The 23,347-nt window shown below is 38.7% G+C and overlaps 1 protein-coding gene across 13 annotated transcripts in view; it reads left to right on the top strand.

Annotated features, from left to right (window-relative positions):
• Window positions 1-23,347, top strand: part of Pyd (polychaetoid) — a 97,425-nt gene that overhangs the window by 71,693 nt on the left and 2,385 nt on the right. For 6 of the 13 annotated variants that reach the window (XM_049837582.2, XM_049837588.2, XM_049837591.2 and 3 more), the window contains 24 exons: window positions 5,606-5,781; window positions 6,099-6,286; window positions 6,645-6,914; window positions 7,666-7,836; window positions 8,263-8,329; window positions 8,527-8,677; window positions 9,093-9,243; window positions 10,073-10,216; window positions 10,528-10,700; window positions 10,949-11,120; window positions 11,457-11,673; window positions 11,853-12,033; window positions 13,879-14,103; window positions 14,424-14,595; window positions 14,981-15,087; window positions 15,456-15,611; window positions 15,752-15,876; window positions 16,264-16,395; window positions 17,420-17,548; window positions 18,004-18,139; window positions 18,665-18,808; window positions 19,175-19,277; window positions 19,670-19,745; window positions 20,574-23,272. In XM_049837582.2, coding sequence (XP_049693539.2) covers window positions 5,606-5,781; window positions 6,099-6,286; window positions 6,645-6,914; window positions 7,666-7,836; window positions 8,263-8,329; window positions 8,527-8,677; window positions 9,093-9,243; window positions 10,073-10,216; window positions 10,528-10,700; window positions 10,949-11,120; window positions 11,457-11,673; window positions 11,853-12,033; window positions 13,879-14,103; window positions 14,424-14,595; window positions 14,981-15,087; window positions 15,456-15,611; window positions 15,752-15,876; window positions 16,264-16,395; window positions 17,420-17,548; window positions 18,004-18,139; window positions 18,665-18,808; window positions 19,175-19,277; window positions 19,670-19,745; window positions 20,574-23,272 — 6,265 coding nt within the window. The remainder of the gene's footprint in view (window positions 1-5,605; window positions 5,782-6,098; window positions 6,287-6,644; window positions 6,915-7,665; window positions 7,837-8,262; window positions 8,330-8,526; window positions 8,678-9,092; window positions 9,244-10,072; window positions 10,217-10,527; window positions 10,701-10,948; window positions 11,121-11,456; window positions 11,674-11,852; window positions 12,034-13,878; window positions 14,104-14,423; window positions 14,596-14,980; window positions 15,088-15,455; window positions 15,612-15,751; window positions 15,877-16,263; window positions 16,396-17,419; window positions 17,549-18,003; window positions 18,140-18,664; window positions 18,809-19,174; window positions 19,278-19,669; window positions 19,746-20,573; window positions 23,273-23,347) is intronic. The other 7 variants (XM_064040966.1, XM_064040965.1, XM_049837585.2 and 4 more) reach the window with 6 other exon arrangements.

Raw genomic sequence — 23,347 nt, 5'->3', positions numbered from 1 at the left:
TGATTATTCAAAACAATTGTGTTAATTCATTCGTAATTGTTTGTATAATGACTGACAACTGCATGCTAATCGTCATTACGTTGTGAATGAATAATTTAACGTATTACAAATCTTGTAAATGATGCGAGGGAAAGTTGTCATGTTAGGAGGCTTTGAGATGGAGCATAATAAAATACGTATAGCGCCACTACTAACATTATCTTCAAACTCAAGACTCATTCTTTTCAATCATGCATATAAAAGCTCTCTCGAAACGTCAAGTTAGTTACACGGTTCCAAGGAGTAGGTCTCACGGAGAACGGCTTCAAGCTCCATAGACACTCTTTTTCTTTGACAAAGTTGATCTTTAGATATTTATGTAACTAAAAAATAAACCTATAGAAGTATTAACAGAAGAATTAACAGATTGTCGATTCGTGTTTAGGCGTATTCTAAAATCGCTGATTAGCATCCAAATTCTGGTATAGTAATAGTTCTCTTGTTTTCTTACTGTAAGGTTAAGGGTCACACATCATTAGCAGAAATCAAGTCGTACACAAATAAATACTCTATTGCAATTACTATGTTACGTTCTAAGGTTAAAGAGGGCGCGAAACTAAGCAGGTTGTAATAACAGCCAAGTTCTTAACTAATAAACCCAACACTTTAACAGTTCCGGCTAGAATGACTCATAAGTCATTGCCCATCGGGATATTTCCTCTGTAAGCGTTTATTTTTCTGTTTAGACAGTATGGTCAAGCTTTGTTGATGTCATAAAGTAAGGTAATGGATGACTAATCTGGCAGATATGCCGTCAAAACTGCAAACATGTGAATTTGTTTTGATATTGCAATAGCTTCGCTTGGTACCTGTATGAAGTACCTACCTAGTTTTCTACAGCTATATAATGTGTGTCAAATGTGGGCTTTTAGACACAAGAGTCTTCCTACAAATTCGACACAAATTCCGCATGTTTCTCGGCCAAAGAGTTCTCCTCCCACGGTTAACATATCGTCGACGTAATAAGTCGTTATAACATTTTATAGTTTTACACAATTCTTATTCTTCTGAATGTACCGTATCTTCTAAATGTGTATTTGATTCTTCCTTCATACATCAACCAAATGACCCTTTGTCTGTCCACAATAATATCTCAGTCTCGATAGCTCGGAATTCGTGGAACGCCCTTTCTCAAATTGCAGTTGAAACTCAATCTCAGCAATATTACGCACCGTATAAAATAAATATATTAGACGTTAATGTATTATTAGTACCCATGGCTTGACTTTATGTGATTCCTATTGCTTCATATCTACCTGTTTGGTTTTGCGTAGGAGCGGTATACCAATAACAAGGCAACAACTTTGACCTAATGTTGCTCAATGTGGCTCATTGTATAAGTTTCCGTAAATGGGCAAAAAGTTTGGGACTCGTCTTGTGTCAGCTTTATTAACAACACTCTCTCGATAGCTTTTAAAAATATTGGGAAATTAATAATATTTTCATCCATTGCCATGTTTAGTCAGTCTTCGTTTTTAAATTTCGTTTAATTGGCCTCATCATGCTCAGTTAAAACAGTTGCTACTGTTTATTCAGATGTATACTATTTTGCGTAAGTTAGCTAAGGAAACATTATGATACGTGCCAGATATACGTACACTACTTAGAGCTTCGTCTTTTAGGCTTATTCTACTGGTAGCCAACAAATTAAGGGCCCATTAATTAAATTTGCAGTTTTACCTCCCAACTCAGAGTTTTCAGAGAGAGACTCATTTAATGGTTACTTAAGCCATTCCTTAGATTTGAAAGCTTCAGAGATCATAAGCAATTGGCCACAACTACCTTGCCTCTTAAACTTAAATCTGCAATACCATAAATATTTTATATCTGTGCCGTTTAGATTTTATGGCGATTCGTTTTAATATGCAGGCAGTAAATGATAAAATACTCTTTGGAACTGTTATCTAATAACTGGCACTTAATAATGATACTTATTTTATAAGCATTTAATTCCAAGCGTTGACATGAAGTTATGTTAAGATATTATTCGAGCATCAGTGAGTAAGGTAATATTATTTCTATAATATCGTTTCATATTACTAGGTGCCTTGTATCTTTATGTTACATGTTTATGATGATCTCATAATTTGACCCCATAGCCTCTCATAACTTTTAATTTGCTTGGTTCTGTTGCGCTTTATTTACATTCTTATCAACACATTCTGCATTCTTTAAGTCAGCATTTACTTCCATGCTTACCAATAGTAGCTTTGCTGTTTCGAATTTGACGTAGTGTATATTAGTTGTCTTTTATGCCTTTTGTAAGTATATCCCACTGTCCTTAAATTAATATAATACCTCGTTTTTATTTTAAATTTCTACACGTATTTAGACTAATTACGTTATTTATGATTTTTTTTATAAATTTATGACCGGTTTTGTTGCTAAATGTCAGGAGTCTATGGGCCTGTGAACCTGTTATTTAATTAGGTCTGGATCTGAGTTCTTGGCTGATTCTCATCGAGTTTGAACTTGTTGCAACTTGTTGAAGGTGCGCAAACCCTTGGCTGTTTTTACGAGTCTTTGTTATTTTCTTATTTTCCCATATTGAGGAATTGTTACCAGTTCTTTCAGAATGCATTTTTTTTCAAATGTTGTCTCCTTTGTACTAAAAGCTTTCGATACTTGAAAGATTTATTGACTAGCGCAGGTTTGTCAGCATAGTTAGCTACGGTTACAGGCCCATTGTATAGAAATTGGGCAACGCCTTTTCAAGTGTGTCTAAATAGGCCAACAGAAGGCATAACATTAGCTACAATGTGGTCTTTTTGTCTCAAACGCGCGTAGATAACTATGACAGACTTGCGTAGGAAGCAAGGTTAGTTCGTTACCAATTGAATAATTAACTTATTTCATTGTAAATTGAATATTAATGATATTCATGTACGTTTCATTATGTGTGGTAACAAAGAAGTATATGACTTAGCGAAACCTATACCAGATAAAGGCTTCGATGCAGAAGCATTTTGTTGGGTCCTTAAGAAACAAAATTACGGTAATCCGAGTGTCAGTTACAATATAGCTCAACGTTGCAAGTATACTGTACATAATTATGATATTATAGATGAGTATCTCTTGCATGGTTCATGATTCGATGATGAAAATTTTGTTACATAACCAGCCTTAATGTTTCCATCGCGATGCATGCATGATGTTGGAATTTTCCCATAAAATGTTAAATAAGAAGTTTCCTATAGAAGTGCCCTAAAATTTGTTGATCGTAGCAGTCAATCTGGGTCTGCAGTTAGTGAGTCATCTTTGCATGGCGATCATCTATATTACTTTTGTGATCAAATGATTAAGATACGCATGAAAGAACACTGATTTAGAACTTAAAGTTGTAGATCTATTTAGTTTTGAGTCAGATTTTGTAAGACGAGCCTAAGAAGGAACTAAGCGTGAGTGAAGTCCAACGCAATTCACGCAGTTAATCAAGGAGTGCCTCTCCCGACGGCGTGGGAATCGCCTGATGTTTATGTTCATTCGGCTGGTTTGCTGTAGGTTGCCGCATGGCGCTTACTGCCTAATGACTGTGAAATTTATCTAGGTACTTAACAGAACTAACAGTTCTATCATTAATTTTGTCTGTTTATTCTGTTAGAACAAGCTTCCTCCTTGTGTGTAGCTTGTATCTATATACTAAGTAGTTGTTGTCAGTATTGTGGTCTTCCAACGGTCTTTATGTTCAATTTCAGCGATCTATTCTATTCGTTTTGTTTTCAGCACAGGAGCCAATACTTGTTAGACTTAGAAAGACTATACAGGCCTTGATAAAAGTTATTGACTGTTTAATTTCTTAGCTCCGTCAGTGACCGGGGCTGACGAATGAATCACTGACTGGGTATTTGCATACAAATTACCTCCTTCAACCTAATTCCATTTTATTTCTGAGACACTTTATAATTGACTCTATTAAAACTTATATAGCCATACAATCCAGTGGTTGCGCCACATTTGTTGGCTCTAAATAATCCTTTTACAAAATGTTTATTGATACATCGTCGCTGACACTGTTTGCCAAGTAAGAGCGGAACCCGTTGCCCCTTGCATATTGATGTCAACAGTTGCATTTGTGTTGGCAAAACGGCAGATTGATAACTCAACAATGAACATTGTTGTCAAAACGTTGATACTGAGAACAAAAGCTCTTACAGTGTAGCGGTTAATGTTCGTAATCGAAGGGAAATTGTGTACTTTGTTATATGTGACGAATACGTTTTCAATAGTATTGTATTAGGATGCCCGCTGAAAGAAGTAGTTATAGTGGTGAAAGATTGTATACTGCGTTAGGTTACTCCCTTTCAAAGTCCACAAAATGTTGAATGTAGATTTTCTCTTAATTGATTTTCTGTTAATGTTTTTTTAACTATTTTTTCTTTTGGACGATGTTATACGGATTTCAGACAGTTAGGGATCACCTGGTAATTCATATAAAGAAATTCGTAGTATTTTGAATGGGGATTAGTGAGTGGTCAATAGTAAAACGATTGCCGTTGTTTGGCTTCATAGGCTAACCTCTGCCACCTTATTAATGAGAACAGGTGTAAGGTATTATCGTGTTTCTTTTTATAACCTGTATTAAATCGTAGAATTAAACTGATTGTATATGCAAGCCAGTAGTTTCGTGATAAGCTTGGACACTTCAAGGCTCCTCTGTCCATAAAGTTATGTATGAGGCACATAATACGGTACAAGTGTATGCACAAAGTTTCTATATGAACGGTAATCAACGACCAGGCTGTATGAATATTATCTTTTTTTATATAATATCTTAGGATATTTGAATTCTTTGCGGGGCCAGGGCCGATAAGTCTAGGCGGATCTGGGTATTCAAATAACATCTTTATTTAACCAGCAATTAGCATACCGTTTAGGAATTATATTACCTCTCGCATGTTTATCCATATTGAACAGCTTTGACTCGATTATATTTGACATTAACAAAATCATTGTACCTTATTTGGCCAACAGTTTAAAATCACTGCTCGGACAGACCTTTGTTATTACCCTCTATCAAAACAAATACTCTCAAGTCTAATTTACCTAAATTAGCAGCTACGTTTACAACCAAATTAATTACCTAGTAAACCATATTTACCTCAGTAACTGTTCTAAGAACGGTAGGCAATTCATCTTGGTGTACCAGGTTAAGGATAACGGCAATCATAAATCTTGCTAGTCATAAACCTAGGCTTGCCTTGTAATCTAGTACATCGTTGTTCTAATGTATTACAACCTTTTCTCTTAAGGCGTGAGAGTGTTTAAATTGCATAAATTATATTAGGGTTATTTGTTTTGGACGGTTCTGGTTTGTTAACTCGCTGTCTAAACTGCAAGAAAATCGCCAGAATTAGGTACTCAAAAATTTTTCATCTTCTCAGATTTTTTGGTAGATAATTAATGTTTAGTCGCAATTTCCTACCGAGTCTTTACAGAAAGTTGAACTTGAAAGTTGACTTTTTAAAATAAATACGCCAACTTAAGGTACCATCTCTCTCAACAACATCAATAATAAGTCATGTCTTTGTATTGGAACATTAAGCTAACCCCAAACTTTACCTTACAGACGGCCGAACGCAGCGCTGGTTGGGAGACGCATCGAGTCCGTCTCAACCGGGTGCCAGGCTACGGGTTCGGCATCGCCGTCTCCGGCGGCAGGGACAACCCTCACTTCGCCAGTGGGGACCCCTCCATTGCAGTGTCAGACGTGTTAAGAGGAGGACCAGCTGAAGATAAACTGCAGTAAGTATTGGTTTTGCCTATCTTGATTGAATAAGATCTGTCACAAGAATATTGATGTCTCTTTTTGTTTCTATCTAAATAAATATTGATTCATTAAAATTCGTGTCTTTATTCTAGCTAGATAAATGTATTCCTATTATGTATTGTTTTTATTCACTGTATACTAAATCTGCATCTATTGAAATTCAAGCTTTGTCACCTACTCAGGCTTCTTTAGAATGAGCCAAAGCGTACTTAGTCCTAATTTAAACCAGTGTGACATTATTATCATCTTCATCCTATACTTACTAATCACCATATCCTTGTATCCTTTTCAGAGTCAACGACAGAATAGTATCAGTAAACGGTGTCCCGCTAGAAAATGTGGAGTACGCGCGTGCGGTGCAAGTGTTGCGCGATAGTGGCGCCACCGTGTCGCTGGTGGTGCGGCGACGTGCGCCCGCGCCGCCGCCCACCGCGCCCACCACTATCAAACTCTCACTTAGTAGGAATGGAAAGAAAGAAGGTTCGTAGACTATTTTTGTAACACCATCATGATTATAGGACATTAATAAGGTACTTGCTCCTTATAAAGGTCGCCGGAAGACGCTGGATGCAGGCAGCAGTGGACGTCCTATAGCTGGGATAATGATGATGCTTGCTCCTCAAACCAAAATATCATACTACATACAAAATATGTTTTCAATACTAAATGTGTTTCTTTGAGATTGCATTATCTTTGATTCAATTATTCCAGTAGCTTATATTAGGAGATAAAACAAATTCATATTTAAACAGTGAAGGATTGAAGTTCATTCACATCAAATGTGATCCGTATTCATTGACTAGAATTAGCCTAATGACCACTTACGTTTCTCTTACAGATTTTGGAATAGTATTAGGATGCAAGCTATACGTCAAAGAGCTGACGTTACGAGCCAGAGAACAGTTAAACCAAGGAGGCCAGGGTCTGTGCGAAGGAGACATGGTGACCAGGATCAACAACACACCAGTGACTGATGCTATGACCCTCAAGGAAGCAAGGAAGCTCATAGAATCTTGTAAAGACCGCTTGAACTTAGTCGTGACAAGAGAACTGATTAGAGAAGAAACAGTCACGAATGGAAATTACCAGAATAATTATAATAGTCTTGGTAAGCGTTTTTCAGTTTTTTTGGTCCTCTTTTTCGCGCTCTTTTTCTTACATTTAGCATAAATCGTGAACATGAATAAGTAAATGTATGATATTTATATGTATCTGATCGAATTCTTTTGAAAGTGAATTTTAAAAGCTTTAATTAAAAACGTAAATAAACTCTTGGCTCTAAATAGATAAAAACATCAAATTAACTTAAATATGCGATAGATTACATGTTTTTAGACACCTTATTGATAACAACTAATTGAGTGTTGCTTTTGGAAATATCACATGATCTTTACGAGCCTATTATATCAATTTCTGTAGAGGTACAAGATTTTGAAGACAAGAAGAACGTTAATCTTTTAAACGTATGCCTATATGTAAATTATGCAATAACCGTAAATAATTGTAGAAATATATGCAAATATGTGTCCTTCGCGAAGATTTGTAAGATTAGGAAATTTTTTCCACCACAGTAGGCATAGAAATGAGTATACCTATAGTTAAACCACTTGATAGACTAGCCCAGCCATTCACAGAAGAAATAATACTTAATTGAATTTTTACGAATACAAACGACACGGGTTATGAATTATGACAGATATAGGTTACATATTATGACATGGGTTACATATTCTGACGCGGGTTACATATGTATTATGACATGGGCATAGACTAATATACTAATTTAGTATTTAATATACTAGGACATGTTTTACGAATTATTGACAAAGACTAAGTTATTCAATTTTTATTCCTAACAGAAGCCAGTCCACACAACGTATACGGTCCTGCAGAAGCTTCGCCCGCGTACTCGAGTAGTGGTCAGAACTTGTATGTGGCGGCGCCAGTCCGCGGCGGAGATGCACGAAGAGGCCCGATGTCGCACGAACAGCTGGATCAGCCGCCTAGACCGCCACCGCCGAGGAATGAAGGTACCTACGTGGAATCTTGTAACAGAAGATACCAGATTATACCTAAGTAAACAGTGAATCACAAAAAGGCCAGTAAATCTGACACCGGTCTAATCAAAGGGTATTGGGTTGCCCGGGTAACTGGGTTGAAGAGGTCAGAAGGGCAGTCGCTCCTTGTAATGCGCTGGTACTCAGCTGAGTCCGGTTAGACTGGAAGCCGACCCCAACATAGTTGGGAAAAGGCTCGGGGGATGATGATGATGATGAATCACAAAAAGAGACATTGAAGTATAATATAGAAATCTGCAGCCTTCGTCGATAAATGGGCTATCTGACACTGAAAGAATTTTTCATGTCCGTTTGGTTGTTTCGCTTAGCGCGTACAAACGCACTCTTCAGTCTTATGGTATTAGTATACATAACAAATAAAATATGATTGCATTACAGATTACTACAGTAGTAGAAGACAGCTTTATGAAGAAGAAGCAATGAATAATCAAAGAAATAAACCAACGTAAGTCATAAATATTTCAATTTTACTACTGCTCAAATGTAAATAACATTTACATAAATCCGTCGATGGGCCTGTGAGTCAAATTTTATTTTAAACCCATACTGGCCATATCTGATGTTATTACAAATATAAAGTTACGAAGATCCACTATCTTAAAGTCAAGGCCATATGATACATTACCGTGTATTACTTTAAAGGAGTGAGCCAAGGCTGATCAGTTTCCAAAAAGAGGGGTCTGTGGGACTCCGTTTGTGCGGCGGCAACCGGTCTGGGGTCTTCGTGTCGGGGGTCCAACCTACGAGTCCTGCTGCGTTGCAGGGCTTGCAACCTGCTGATAAAATACTTAAGGTATGTGTTTATTTAAGTTCTTCCACTGACTGTTAATTTATTGACTTATGTTGTAGGTGGTTTCTTTAATTCTAAAGATACGATTTCCAAAGCATCTATTAGGTGTCAACAGATCTGCTCATCAGCACTAAATCAATAATTTCACATACTTAAAAATAATAAGTACCCATTTTTGTATTGACCTGAGGTATAGCTTCTAGCAAATTCACATATGTGATAGGTGTATACTCGATACTTCAAAAGCTAACTTTACCGAGATGCTATTTCTCAACCACCATGACGAAGAGACCACATAACAGTTACCCTAAGATTCTCTAACATTGAAAGTCTGATAGTCTTCATAAACAAAAAATTCCTAATAATACCTACGCATAAGTAACTCGTGTATATGGACGACTTGAACATTGAGTGTCAGTTTTGTGCGGTGGAACAGGTGAACGACATGGAGATGAAGGGCGTGACGCGGGAGGAGGCGGTGCTGTTCCTGCTCAGTCTGCAGGAGAGGATCGACCTTATTGTGCAGCACTCGCCTGATGAGTATAATGCTGTGGCTAGTGGGCAGATGCGTGAGTACTTGATTATTTACATACTTATGTATCTCCGATATGGCCCACAAAAGCGACGAATGAAAGACATTTGCATGCGGCAGAGATGAGAATGTTAAGAGGTATGTGTGGGGTTACGCGAATGGATAGAGTGAGGAATGAGTATATAAGAGGAAGTTTGAAAGTGGCGCCGGTATCAGAAAAACTGCGTGGAAACCGGCTGTCGTGGTATGGGCATGTGATGCGGAGGAATGAGAGTCATGTTGTGAGGAAGGTGATGAGTATGAACGTGGACGGATATAGTGGAAGAGGAAGACCAAAAAAACGATGGATGGATTGTGTGAAAGTAGATATGGTAAGAAAGAATGTTACTTGTGAGATGACGGCAGATAGAGGAGTATGGAAGAAGAAAACATGCTGCGCCGACCCCAAATGAAATTGGGATAAGGGCAGGAGGATGATGTATCTCCGATATCAGGTTAGGCGCCTATGTAACTTTTCTAAGTTATAAGTATTTTCTGAATAAAGTTCAGTTTACCAATAGTTGAGTATAGCTGAAGGAAAACATATCGAGACTTTAAAATAATCTTAGAATGAACTTTGATTAACGCTCATTCCTATAATTTATAAAAAGAGGATCGTACCCTTCTAATTCTCAGTGAGATAATAAAAAGGCTGATGTTGATGATAATGAATTCATTGTTAAGGGCTCTGGGCCATCCTAATATTTTTGATTTCTGAACTTTCTTCTTCTTCCTGTCCTGTTCTCAATTTTATTTGGGGTCGGCGCAATATTTCTTCCTTTGAACTTTCTATTGCCTTATTAAAATGAATACCTATCGTTTTCCAGCGGGCGACTCGTTCCACATAAAGACACATTTCCACTACACGGAGCCGACGGACGGCGAGATGTCGTTTCGCTGCGGCGACGTGTTCCACGTGGTTGATACGCTACACAACGGCACTGTGGGGGCTTGGCAGGTTTATAGGATAGGTAAGTCGTAGTATTGATACACAATATTTAATAGCTGTTTTACCTGTGTCCTGAGAGAACTAGTTATCGCATTCGCATGAGTTCCTAATGACATTACTCACTCTATACTACTTGTGTACTAAAATTTAATTTAAATCAATTCCGGAGTATTGATATGAAAGTGCGACAGACAGATGGACAGAGTTACTTTCGCGATTATAATATTGGTAAGGATTAAATGTTAAAGATTGAGGCAGGCATTGTTTTTTTTTGAAAAAGGTATATGCTCATTTCTAAAAATAAATGGTAAATGAATTCACGTTAATCTACAGGTCGTAATAACCAAGAGGTCCAAAAAGGCACAATCCCTAACAAGGCCCGCGCTGAAGAGCTGGCAACAGCGCAGTTCAACGCTACAAAGAAAGAGATGAGTGGCAACGACGGCAAACACAACTTCTTTAGAAGACGTCGGTCTACGCATCGGCGGAGCAAGAGTTTGGGCAAGGTATAGCTTCGAAATATAATCTTTGCTGACTCTCGCAGTTTTAGTCGCGTCCCTGGGGAACTTATATTTAAGTTTTCTATGTCACTTAAGGATAGTGTAGCTCCCGTTTCGTTCTGACAAAGAATTATCCAACTACAAAATCTTTCCTTTTTACAACCGAGAGAATTTACTAGCTTACCACTAGCCATATTGAGGAGGTTTCTCCCTAATAAACAATATATCTAATCTAAAAATAATTTATCCCACAGGAACACTGGGACGAGGTAGTACTATCAGACAGCATCAGCAAGTTCCCGGCATACGAGCGCGTGGTACTCAAGCAGCCCGGCTTTGTTCGACCAGTCATTGTATTAGGCGCCGTCGCGGATATAGCTAGAGAACGATTGCTCACCGAGAGCCCTGATAAATTCTCCTCACCAAGTAAGTTTATGCTATAAAAAGTATATAAAACCTTTTGCTTTTTTCTCTTTTGGGGGATAAATGGGTTTGCTAAGATTTATTGACATAATTATGTCATCCATATAGATAAAGTTTCACATGTTTTTTTATAATTGTAGTTTTAGTATTTGATTGAGTTATTGCCTAACGCCTAAAAATCTATTTTGTGTCCTTATTTTATTACACTGCGACTGAAGTAAAGCCATCACATGTAAACTTACCCAAAACAATAATTTAGCTGTTCAATCAGGATTTGACCAAAACTATAACCAATGTCTACAGATAAAGTCGTTTTGACATGATTATTACTTTGTTTAGAAATGGACAGTACTCTAGAAGATACCAAAACGAAGTCTGCCGGTATTATCCGCCTATCCAGCATCAGAACTATTATGGAGAGAGGCAAGCATGCCTTACTGGACATCACTCCTAACGCCGTGGACAGACTCAACTACGCCCAGTTCTACCCTATTGTGATATTCCTTAAAGCTGATAACAAACATATCATTAAACAGCTGAGGGCTGGGTTGCCAAAGTAAGTAGACTACATTTTTAAATATTTTTTAATCGACTTCGAAAACGAGAGTATCGCATTTTTTCTCCTTGGCTTAAATTATGAAGTAAGTGAAAACTACAATTTTTGTTGTTTATCCGTTGTTGACTATCGTTTTTAGCACAACAAGAAATCTAAATTGTTAACCAATCTTTCTCCAGGTCTGCTCACAAATCGTCGAAGAAACTTCTAGAACAGTGCCAACACATGGAAAGAGTTTGGGGTCACGTGTTCACTCACACTATCACACTCAGCGAAGCGAACCAGAACACTTGGTTTAGTAAGCTCATAGACTTGATACAAAGGACACAGCAGCAGCAACTATGGGTGTCTGAGACCAAGGTCAGTACTCTTATTATAACTTTAATGAAAATTATACTTGTTATAAGATGTTGATTATTACTTATAATTACATTATTTCGTATTATTTATATTATGTAACTTTCCATTTTCTATGGGTTTCATTTCTCAATGTTAACGTTTTCGTCTATTACAACAGTAAACGCATCATGCTTCAAGATGGTTGCTTGGTAAAGGCAATTTGGTGCATTTGGTAAATTATATGTGCTCTCAATGTCTCCTAGTATCTTTATACTTTGTTTAATCAATGTCTAAAATGTAGATACAACTCACACTCGACTAGTGTCTTCATTTAGTTGTATCAACATTTCTATGATCATAAACATTATATATTAACCAATTCGTTTCTGTTCTGTCTTGCGGCGGTGTAGCACGTTGAAATGGTGTCGGACATTTACTTCCCAATTCCTCCTTCGCCGTACCCAGCCTTTTACCCCATCTCCTATCCCTTGAACATGTATCCCCAATCCCCCCAACGTGCCGTCAGTTCACCCCAAAACCTCCCCCCTCTGAACCTTAACCCCAGCACTAAACATCACGACCATCTGTATGACGCTAACAGAAATCATGTAGTACCATACTACTACTCTGAAACTCTAACCCCTTGCATGCCTAACAATGCTTACAGTGTGCCAAATACTTACCCTACTAAAAACAGACATACCTTAGCTAGTTACCCTTACGATGACAGGCAGAATTATTACCAAAGGAAGATTAATCCTAAATTGAAACCTCCTTTGAATGGAAGTCCGGAACTGTCACAGATATTTAACAAAAGCAATGTTTATCCACCTCAGAGTTTTCGACCTTACAGCGTTTTAGAAACGACTACTAAGTCTCCTCTACAAAATGTTCAAAGACCTTCTTCTGTGGTGCCAATGTCAGATCAATATAGACCCGCTTCATTTTTCCAAACCGATAATGAAATAAAAAAGACAAACGAAGTACCTGAATGGAAGGCACGGCTTCAAAAAGAGAATCCGAAGCCGTTATTGAAAACATTAGACAGACCGTTGAGGCAAACGTGTAGGATCCCGAATTGCAAATGTAGCGAAAAGCCCCCTGGTGATCCGGGGAGGTTTAGCGAAGCGCGAACGTTGCCTAGCCCTGCATTAAGAACTTTGAATAAGTACAGAAATCTTTCTCTTCCAACTTTAAAGTTAGAAGAGATAGATAAAATTGAGAATGAAAGTAAATCTGAAGCCGAAAGAGACGTAATTCCTGTCATCAGTAAACCGATATCTGAACAGCATTTAGGGTATGTTTAGACTTAGAGTTAGTACTAACAAAGTAAACCAAAGTTACCATTCTAGTTTTAGCACAAGTAATCATCACTATTTTCTTAGCTTATTATCTGTATATTGGCTGCTTTATCGCTTTATATTAATTTGCTTATATCATTTTTATAATATGTATGTATTTTATTTATTTTAATGATTAGTTTTAGTCCAAGATTTACTGCCAGTGTGTTTTTTTTTGTAAATTTTGTCACAAGTTTATCAGTGTTAATACCACTCGTGTTTTAATAAATCGATATTCAAAATTTAGCCTCATATAAAACATTTAACATCGATTTGATCCTATGTATGATCCACGTTTTAATTTTATTTTTTTAAGTTTCAACAAGAGATTTTGAATATCGATTACCAAGTGTGTAAAACCCCAAAAATACCATTAATCATTCACAGACGCTAAACCCCGTTTTTAGTTTCTGTAATGTGTTATATGCAATCATTCATTTGTCTTGTCTTGTCACCCCATTCCACAACCCACCCTGCCGGACGCTGCGAACCGAAAATACGCGAAAATTGGGAATTGGCGAAACAGAGGCCAGAGCCATTGTCCGACGACTTTTTGTTCTCAATGTCTTCGAGTACTGAGAATAGACTATCATACGCGTCGAGTCCTGAAAGTGACTTGGAAGTGAGTCCGCCGCCTGCGCCGAGACTCGTCAAGTCCTCGTCTGACCCCTCGATAGCCACGACACAAGACAACATGGATCGAGATGACGATATCAACCATATGACCGATGCTGTGCCACCTCCTTATACGGTTTGTAGATGTTTGTCTTGTCTATTTATGTGTTGTTTATTCTTCATCATAGAATACTTCGAACATGAAATCAACACGGATAAATGAGAATTTCTTCAGAACCAAGAATATGTAATTTATATTTTTTAAATCCTCCACTTACTATGTAAATGCATTTGAAATCCAGAAAACTTTTTCTATACCTATTTGAACACATAATCATTCACAAAAAAAGTCGTTACTCTTAATGCGTTATTATCATGTACTTCTTACTTAACTAGCATGCTTTTGATCCTATAATATCTATAGTAGTAACTTAAAACATCAAATTCGACCAACAGCAAGGCGGTTACGGAGACAGCAAGTATGGTTTCTCGGCCACCACGAATGGGGCTCCCACGAACGGCGTGAACCACAGCCAGGGCCACAGCATGGGCAACAACGAGGCGCCGCCCTACCAGCAGTGCAATCCTATGACGCATTCACCTCCGCACTCGCCGCTGTATGGAACCGGTGAGTTCGACAATATTGATGATTTCTGTACAATGATTAGAACAAAATCATCCAGGTGTACACCAGTAAACCGGGGGTCCACGAACCACGCCCACTTTAAAACTCTTGGTGTCCTGACCACCAACTTTGACTTGTCATGTAGACGTTGACCTATGGCAAGTCTCCCGTGGTGTCGACACCTCAATGCTTAAACGGTGGCCGAACTTCAGTCTTGCCAAGCCACTTGATGTATCATATTGCAAATTATTAATTTAGTCCAATAAAGCTATCAATACTTTTAAACTTTGTTGACTTACTCAATCATTCATTAGATACCCTCGAAGGTCTTAGTAGATTCATTTTCCTATCTCGATTAATATTATAATGAGGCGTGGTGTCCCGGCAGTACCAGAGCTGCCCCCGCGCAGCACGGCGAGCCGGCCGCCGGGCGGCGTGCTGCTGCCCGCGCCGCCGCCCGCCCGACCGCCGCACAACATGCGACATAACACGAGTGTAAGTATACAATATAATCAATCAATTTAAGTAGGTAAAAAACAATCTTAGGAGATATTATGTGGAAGATTTTAAATACTTTCCAAAAGTGATGAGCCTCACTTGAAAATGTATACGGCTTAATTGTAAGATTCAAATCTTGGTCGAGTCGAGGTTGAAATATTGACTGACTGGAGGTTATGTTAAATTAAATTATAGTGAACTATTGTCCAATTTAAAATATGATACCTAAGTGGAAAATATATAAGAGATAAATTGTGTTGCCAGACCACTTGCGTCAGCATTTCTACATCGATGACCTTATCCCTCGTAATAACCAGCTTATGCAAAATTCTATATGCAAGTTCTACGACTATTTCTTCTCGTAGGGGAACCGCCCAAGTGCTCAAGAGCGTCTATTCGGGCCTCCTAAGGACGGGGGCAGTGATGAGGCAGCTACGTACACCGCGAGGCCAACCAGCATGATCATACAGCCTAGTCAGGGACAAGGCTCCTTGGATAGGCATCGACATCCTTCTAATCCGGTAAGATTGTGACTAAATAATTATGTAGGTAAATGACTGTAAAGAAGTTAATAAAGTCACAAAAACTGGCTAGAATAATAGCATTTAAAAATAAAACACTTTTTTCTAATTTGTTTTCACCGTTTCCTTCATATTCATAGCAGAGTTCATATGACGGCACTTCATCGTACGACTACAGCGGCGCGTCAAACAACGGCTCGGCGGTAGGCTCGTGTCGACTGCCGCCCAACGCTCCTGATGACCTTAAAGTTGCACCTCCTTCCATGTAAGTGGACGTAAACTAAGTTATTTTTTAAAGGCTCCTTGCAAGGCACAGGACTCTTATCTTCCTTTCAGACAAAGACGAAATGAGCGTTATTCGGTGGTCAAGGCGGATTGTCGATTTCAGACTAAGTCTAGGTTTCCTTAAAATGATTTCCATTACCTTTACTCAGTCTTTGGTGTCCAAGATACAATTACAAATTATATAACATAGAATAGTTACATTAGCACTAATTGTACTTGCCTGGAATAGAACCCGCACACTCTTACTTAAGAGGCACGTGCTTTAACCACTGGGCCGAAGCTATTATTAGTTAATTGAATATTCACTGGACCGTCTATCAAATTGATTTAATTACAATTTGAGTAAATTTTTGCATATTTGTTGCAGTAAAATGGAACCACCCCCACCTCCGAATCCGACGGCCATGTCTCAGAGTAACATGACGCAGAGCCCACAGAGAAACTCCAACTCGCATGAACACAACTCTCTGGATTACAGAAGTCCAGATAATGGATACAGGTCAGTTTATTTCATTATTATTATACCTACTAAACATACCTAGCTATATAAACTGTAATGCCTCTCTAACCAACTTCAAAACAGGAGGTGCCCACAGTCTGGATGTTTCTATGTGGTCTTCAGCATAGAATTTGTCAGATTTTGGAGAAGGTTTTAGGTACATATATGTATTATTGAAGACGGCTTCTTAACGACATAAGTAAGTGAAGTCTTCCACAAAGCAATGATTTTGAAGGTATAGATAAAATAATTAAAATTGTAGGGAAACTATGAGCCACAAAATAAGTTATTTATAGATATACAATGTGCACCAAAAGTTACCTATAGATACTCAATGTGCAAAACCTACACATACAAACTCCAAATCAAAAACACCATGCTGTGCAAAAAAAAGAAGTACAAAAGCTTTGCCTTAATCCCAAAAAAGGTTGCAGTCAACTGACCGCACCATTGACAATAGATTTTGGACAATAGAACTAACTTGTTCCTACCTTCACAGTGGACGATATGTCTTTACAATAACTATTATATTGCTAACTTCAGTTTACTTGGTACAATGCGTGTACGCAGCCAGTATTATTCAGTTTGAAATGGCAGATGTTTTGGTGATGTTATTACTAATGTAGTTTTTCGTTAATATGGTGATATTATGTTGTGTTGGTGTTCGGTGGTAAAGAAAGTAGTGCTGTTGAAGTGTCTTCAAAATGATCAAGTTTAATAAAAAGTGGGTGCATATGCGTAGAATAAGATGTGCTTGCAACTGCATCAATATAACTTGTTAACCGTTTTTTTCCAACCGTTCTTTTGGGATTTGGCTATTCCTTTCAGGGGCTGATATCCCTTAATCTATAATGAACGAAATCCTGTTCATTTAACACTATTCTAAATCAACAAAGAACTTTTGAAAATAAAAAGTTAAACAGCTGTTCCGGGTCAAAATGCTTGTTTACCATTGTAAGCAGAGCAACGTTTAAATGCAATGTGGACACGAAGTCATATCAAACATAATTTTCTGATCACCCAGGCCGCCAGAATACCGAAGCCCCCAGTCCTCCCGTCCGCCGCCAATGAACGGCAACAGTCCGCACACACCGATGCACGCGCGCGGACCCTCGCTGCCCAACGTGCCTACTAATGATCATGCTAAGTACAGGTAGTTTTGTGTATCAAAGGTCGCTGGTAAAAGATGGATGAAGACGCTAAGAACTGGTTCTTTTGGCTATCAGTGTGGAGGCCTATGTTTAGTAATTTCCGACGATGGAAACAGTAGGTACAAACAGTTTGAGATGATGGATGAGAAGTTTGAGATGAGTCAGTCTGAACCACATTTGTACCCAGTTCAAAAAAGCCATCCTCTGATTGAGCGACTTTGATTAAGATATGTATCTTTCTCCCTCTGTATTCGAAAGTACGAATAAATGCCGCCAAATACCACAGACTGCGTAATTCTATAGAGGCGGCAGTCTTTCGATAAAAGTAGGTTTTTTAAAAGAGTTAATGTAGCAAGATGGATAGAATTAGTTACACTTTTAGTTATGCCAAACTCATAAGAATATTTTTTTTGACAAATAAAATCCATCTTACCTTATAAATGTTTTGTATATACAGTGGGCGCACCAACTCGGCATCTCAAGCGGACTACAGCGGTCGCGGCGGAGCGCCCGTCCCGCCGTACAAGCCGGTGCCGCCGCCCAAGCCCAAGCACTACCGCCCGCCAGACAACTCGCACCATCCTAGGAATGGGGTAAGATAATGTGCTGTTTTTGTAGGATTTTTGATTTCGTGTGTGATTATATTTTCGTAGTAGGTAAATAATATAAAGAGTTAGTTTTCGTAATACATAGATATGCACATTCACATCACATCAAGTTCATGTTAATATGGGTACACGAATAGAGACGGCACCTTATTACGAATGATCACCCTTAATTTGTGGGTTCAAAGCTCACACTTGACAATTAAAATAATTCTTTTTTTGTGTGTTTTGTGCACGTCTGACTAGTTGGTACAGTTATCGGCACGGATATTGAGCCCTGACCTTCACCTGCGCAGAAGCGATTTACTGCCTTATTGCCTTATACGTACGGGTGCGCAAAGCGATCCCCACTCTTCCGCCGAGAGCTCAATATCCGTGCCGGTAACTGTAAGCGCACTCACTTTTTTGAATGAAAAATTATCATACGAATTATTTGCACGTTTAAATTTATTTTTCACCAAAAAATTCCGAAATTCCACACGCATACCTCACTAACTCCCCCGTCCCCTACAGAGCATGGAGCCGCCCCCACCGTCAGGCCCCCCGGGCCCCCGACCCGCGGCGCCGGGCGGGTACCCGGGCGCCCCGCACTACTCGCACCAGCACTCGCACTCGCAGCCCGCGCACAGGCCGCATAACCATAATAACTATCAACAGGTAACACCGCAATATAGCACTTGTTATCCACTTAAAATAATTAATTACATACAGTAAGTAAATAATTTAGAATGTGTCGAACAATTTTGGACTTGCTATAAAAAAGCCCAACTAAAATGTCACTTGGCCTGTCTATTGCTTCGTAACTCTGAAATTTGGCATGTCTCTATTTAAAACTTTATTATGTTTTCACGCCGTGTGGTAAAACGTGGCTGAGCTTTATATTCTAAAACATGTTGTATACAAAATAAAATTTTATTCTATTAGAAAGGAAGTTAGCCTAAAGAAGAAACCCATACAGATTACAAATCAACAATGACTTGGAGTTAGTAGTGCTTAAGTCCTAATCGATTGATATAATTCCAGCAAAACATGTACGGAGGTCAGATGCCGCCGCAGTCACCGCCGTACTCGGGCCCTCCGTCACACCACAGAGCTATCAACCTACCACACAATCCACATCTCATAGGTAAGTCCACACTTGAAAACATACATAGATCACTATAAGTACTCATATGGATTTATTATGATGAGAAAGGAACAGACCATAGTTGATCTAGGAAATCTTATAGAGTTATTTAAAAATCAATCAAAGGCATTCAGGCGAGCTCTCGCTGAGCACTACTCAAGTTACTCGCTTAGACAAAATTCTAAGTGCCGTTGACTAGTCAATGTCGTACATTTTTTCCTTCTAAGTTTAAGGTGTCCCAAAAGTGGTCACCAATCAATTTGGTTACTATGGTAATAACGGATATATTTCCAAGGATATTTTTGTTATTATTTACAACTAGACCAGTCTGTCCATATATTAAAAATATATTGTTATCTGGAATTTATTTCAACTGTCTGTGACTCTTCCAGATTTAGCAGGTAGTAGAGAGCAACGTGGATCAGCGTTCGAGCTTTACAGGAAACCTCAACATATGCACAATTTAAGGTAAGCCACAACATTATCTGCGTGAATTACACTATAAATCCCAAAAATACATTATTACAATCTCACAAAACATGTCCAGACAGTCAAGAAATTCTCTAAAAAATGCATGTTTTTATTTTCAAGTCTTATGAACTTCATTTCTTAAGAATCGTCAGCCCCTGTACAATTTGCTCTAACATGCAAACACCAATCGCTTCACAGTCGACTAACATTGTCTTGTCGGGCCACAGTATTAGCTATGGTATTGTATGTGGTATATAAACAGTTATACATATATTTTGTAACATATATCTCTATATCGGGGCGTTAGTCTGTAAATTGTAATAACATTGTAATCTATTAGATATTTAGCTGTTTGTTTCGGAACAAACTATTGGCAGTGCGTGTCTGCATTTTAGTGCAACTTGATTGTGTTATAAAAGCATATTGAATTAAGTTCTTTTTCTCTTTCACTACTTTTATATAATTCAATATGTATTGCTCAACTCTTTTTATTAAGATCTTCTAATTTCATCTACTTTCCAATTTCATGATCATTTACATTCATCACAGGATTATCTTCTGTAACATGCCATATATCTATAAAATATTTGTATTAATGTTTCTTTGATATTTCCAGATCATTATTTCAATATGCTTTTTTTAGAATCACAAAATTCATATTTTGAAAATTGTCATGCTCATTGGGACATTTCAGAGATTTCAATATTGTTCCGTTATTAGTTTCATTTTAGATACTCTTGTGCTCACTTCATGTTGAATAATCTGATATGTCCTACTATCTATCATTAAGTAACTAAGAGGGTGTTTGGTTGTGGGTGTCCGCAGTTCATCAGATGCCATGAACTCGAGTGTGGAGCGCGACGAGACGTTCTCACCAAAAACTAAAAAGAAATTATCTAAAAAACCATCGTTCATTAAAAACGCCGTCCTCGATCTATTCCGTTCGAAAACGAAAAATTCACAAAAGGTGTCTCGACAGAAGTCACTGTGCGAAAGTGACTTGCAACAGAGACAGAACATGCCTCAGATGCCGATGTTAAGACGAGAGAAGTCTGACCTCAGCGATATGAGCATACACATGAGAAACCAACAAATCAGAAACCAGATGTTGCAACGAAGCAACTCATCTTCTTGTGAAAAGCCAGTATTGAAACCAATTCTGAAACGGCAGAGTTCGTTTTGTGATGAAAGAAACGGATCTATCTGTACCGTCAGAGATTATGATGCTAAACCGGTCATGAAAAGCCTGCGAAGGCAAAATTCCATGTGTGACATAGAAACAGAACCGAAAGTTACCCCGCTGTTGCGTAGACAGAATTCTCTCATAGAGTACAATAGGAGAGGCATCTACGGACAGACGTCCAGCTTTAATATGATAACCAAAATAGACCCCATCTACCAAAGACAACAACAAGTTAAACATGAACCATTTCACCCCACACAACCGTTACCTCCAGAACCGTTATACCAAAGCAAGGATCATATTGTTTATGATCCTATTCCTAAACCTCGAAGGACCTATACTTCGGTGTATGACACTTCTACAGAAACCCCTTATGCCAGTCGATCTGAAATGTCTAACCAGAGTTTTGAGAATCCTTACGGAAACAGGCATACTATGCAAATGCCAATTATGGATCCGCCTTATGCTACCAGGGCTGAATGTATAAGAGAAAGTCCGTATGCAACTACAGCAGAGTGTGTTAGAGAAAGTCCGTATGCAACTAGAGCAGAATGTGTTAGAGAAAGTCCGTATGCAACTAGAGCAGAATGTGTTCGAGAAAGTCCTTACGCTACAAGAGCTGAGTGCATTCGAGAGAGTCCGTACGCTACCAGGGCAGATTGCGTTAGAGAGAGTCCTTATGCTACAAGAGAAGAATGTGTCAGAGAAAGCCCATATGCAACTAGAAGTGAAATCATGGGAGAAAGTATGTACACAAACAAACAAGACATATCAAAGCAATCCGATTCTTTTTACAGTGAATCTCCGTATTCTAGTAAAGAGCAAATGTTGCGAACGAGGCTAACACCAGACAGTCCATACGCGACTAAAGAAGAAATGTTACGACAGAGATTTTCCGAATCTCCATACAGCACAAAAGAAGAAATGCTGAAACAGAGAATGGAAAGTTCTAAGGAACCCATTTACGGAAAGAGGACATACGAGCCACCACCTGTCACGTCTTGGAATGAGAATCATTATGGTGTAAGGCCAGACAGGCGATTACAAACACCCGTGAACTATCCCGGGAGAGTCTCGCCTATGAGCAAATGTATGAGTGAGCCTCCATATGCCACGCGAACAGAAATGATGGCCCGACTTGGTCAAACCGAGTCACCATACGCCACACGAGCTGAAGTTAAATCCAGTTGCTCTGACACACAATATAGCACTCGCCACGAAATGATGGATATGAGACCTGACGTGAGACCTGCCTCTGCAGAGTGTACTTACGTATCAAAACAAGAAATTTTATCCCAGAAAGCAGCGCTACTCGCTAAGAAAGAATCAAGTTACGGCATAAGACTAGAAGAAAAACTTGAAATAATAAAACAAAGGAATCAGGCAAAGAAAGAAATGATTTATCAAACTAGAAAAGAAGCTAACGAAAGTGATTCGGTAAAGATTAGAGAACCTCTCTATGTATCGAAAAGAGATTTGAAAGAGAGAGTCATATACGAGTCTCATCAGGAAACAAAAGAAGTGGCACAAACTGAAGAACAAGACAGTGCTAGCAGCAGTAGCGCTAGAAGTAGCCCGTACGAACTTGGTCATGCCAATCACTTATCTCGTAGAGAGCCCGTGTATCAGACCAAGGCGGAGGCTGAGGGAGGCAAAGAAAGTGAAACATTCCAAGAAATAGACTTTTCCAAACTCCGTCTAACGGAATCAAAAACAGATGCGGAAAAACAAAAATCTAAAAATATCGAAACAAGCATTTTGAAAGGTGAACCGATGTATGCTCCTAGGTTGCATGGAAAGGCTGATCACATTTCTAACGCTCTCAAGGTGACCACTGTTCCTGTACCTTATGAATCCACCACGTCTATGGAAACGCATTATGCATCTGAGTGTAGTATGAACTTTGAGAACAAACCTCAAAGCACTCCCTACACTTCACAAGATTTACAAGATCGAACAAACAAGCCTAGCAGAAGTGTGACATTCTGCGAACAGATTTTGGAAAAGAGTGCAGAGACCAGTGCAGAAAATTCACAAAATATGTCTTCCAGTCAGAATGAAACTACTGTGATTCAGCAGAACACTACAGTAATACCTTCAACATCTGATGCTAATGACTCTGGTACTAGCAAACCGGCAGAAGTGGAGCCAGATGGACCACATACAACTTGGGGAATATTTGATAGCGAAGGAGGGGTGCTAGAAGATAGACAATGGGGTGTATCATTAATAATACCACCAAAAGCAATAGCTCCGGGAATCAAGCAAAAGATCTATTTTACGGTGTCAGACCCGCGGCTCAGCCAGCGAGTGGGGGGACCTCCCATCGATATGGACAACGGTAAAGGCTTTTGTAACGAAGCACGCGTTAAAACCTTGTAGTGTCGTAGTCTGCACATACTAATTGGCATTTAAT

Source organism: Helicoverpa armigera, chromosome 23 (assembly GCF_030705265.1).
Source record: "Helicoverpa armigera isolate CAAS_96S chromosome 23, ASM3070526v1, whole genome shotgun sequence".
NCBI classification, from domain to species: domain Eukaryota; kingdom Metazoa; phylum Arthropoda; class Insecta; order Lepidoptera; family Noctuidae; genus Helicoverpa; species Helicoverpa armigera.
Note: the sequence above shows the minus strand (reverse complement) of the source record. Positions and strands in the feature narration are given on the sequence as shown.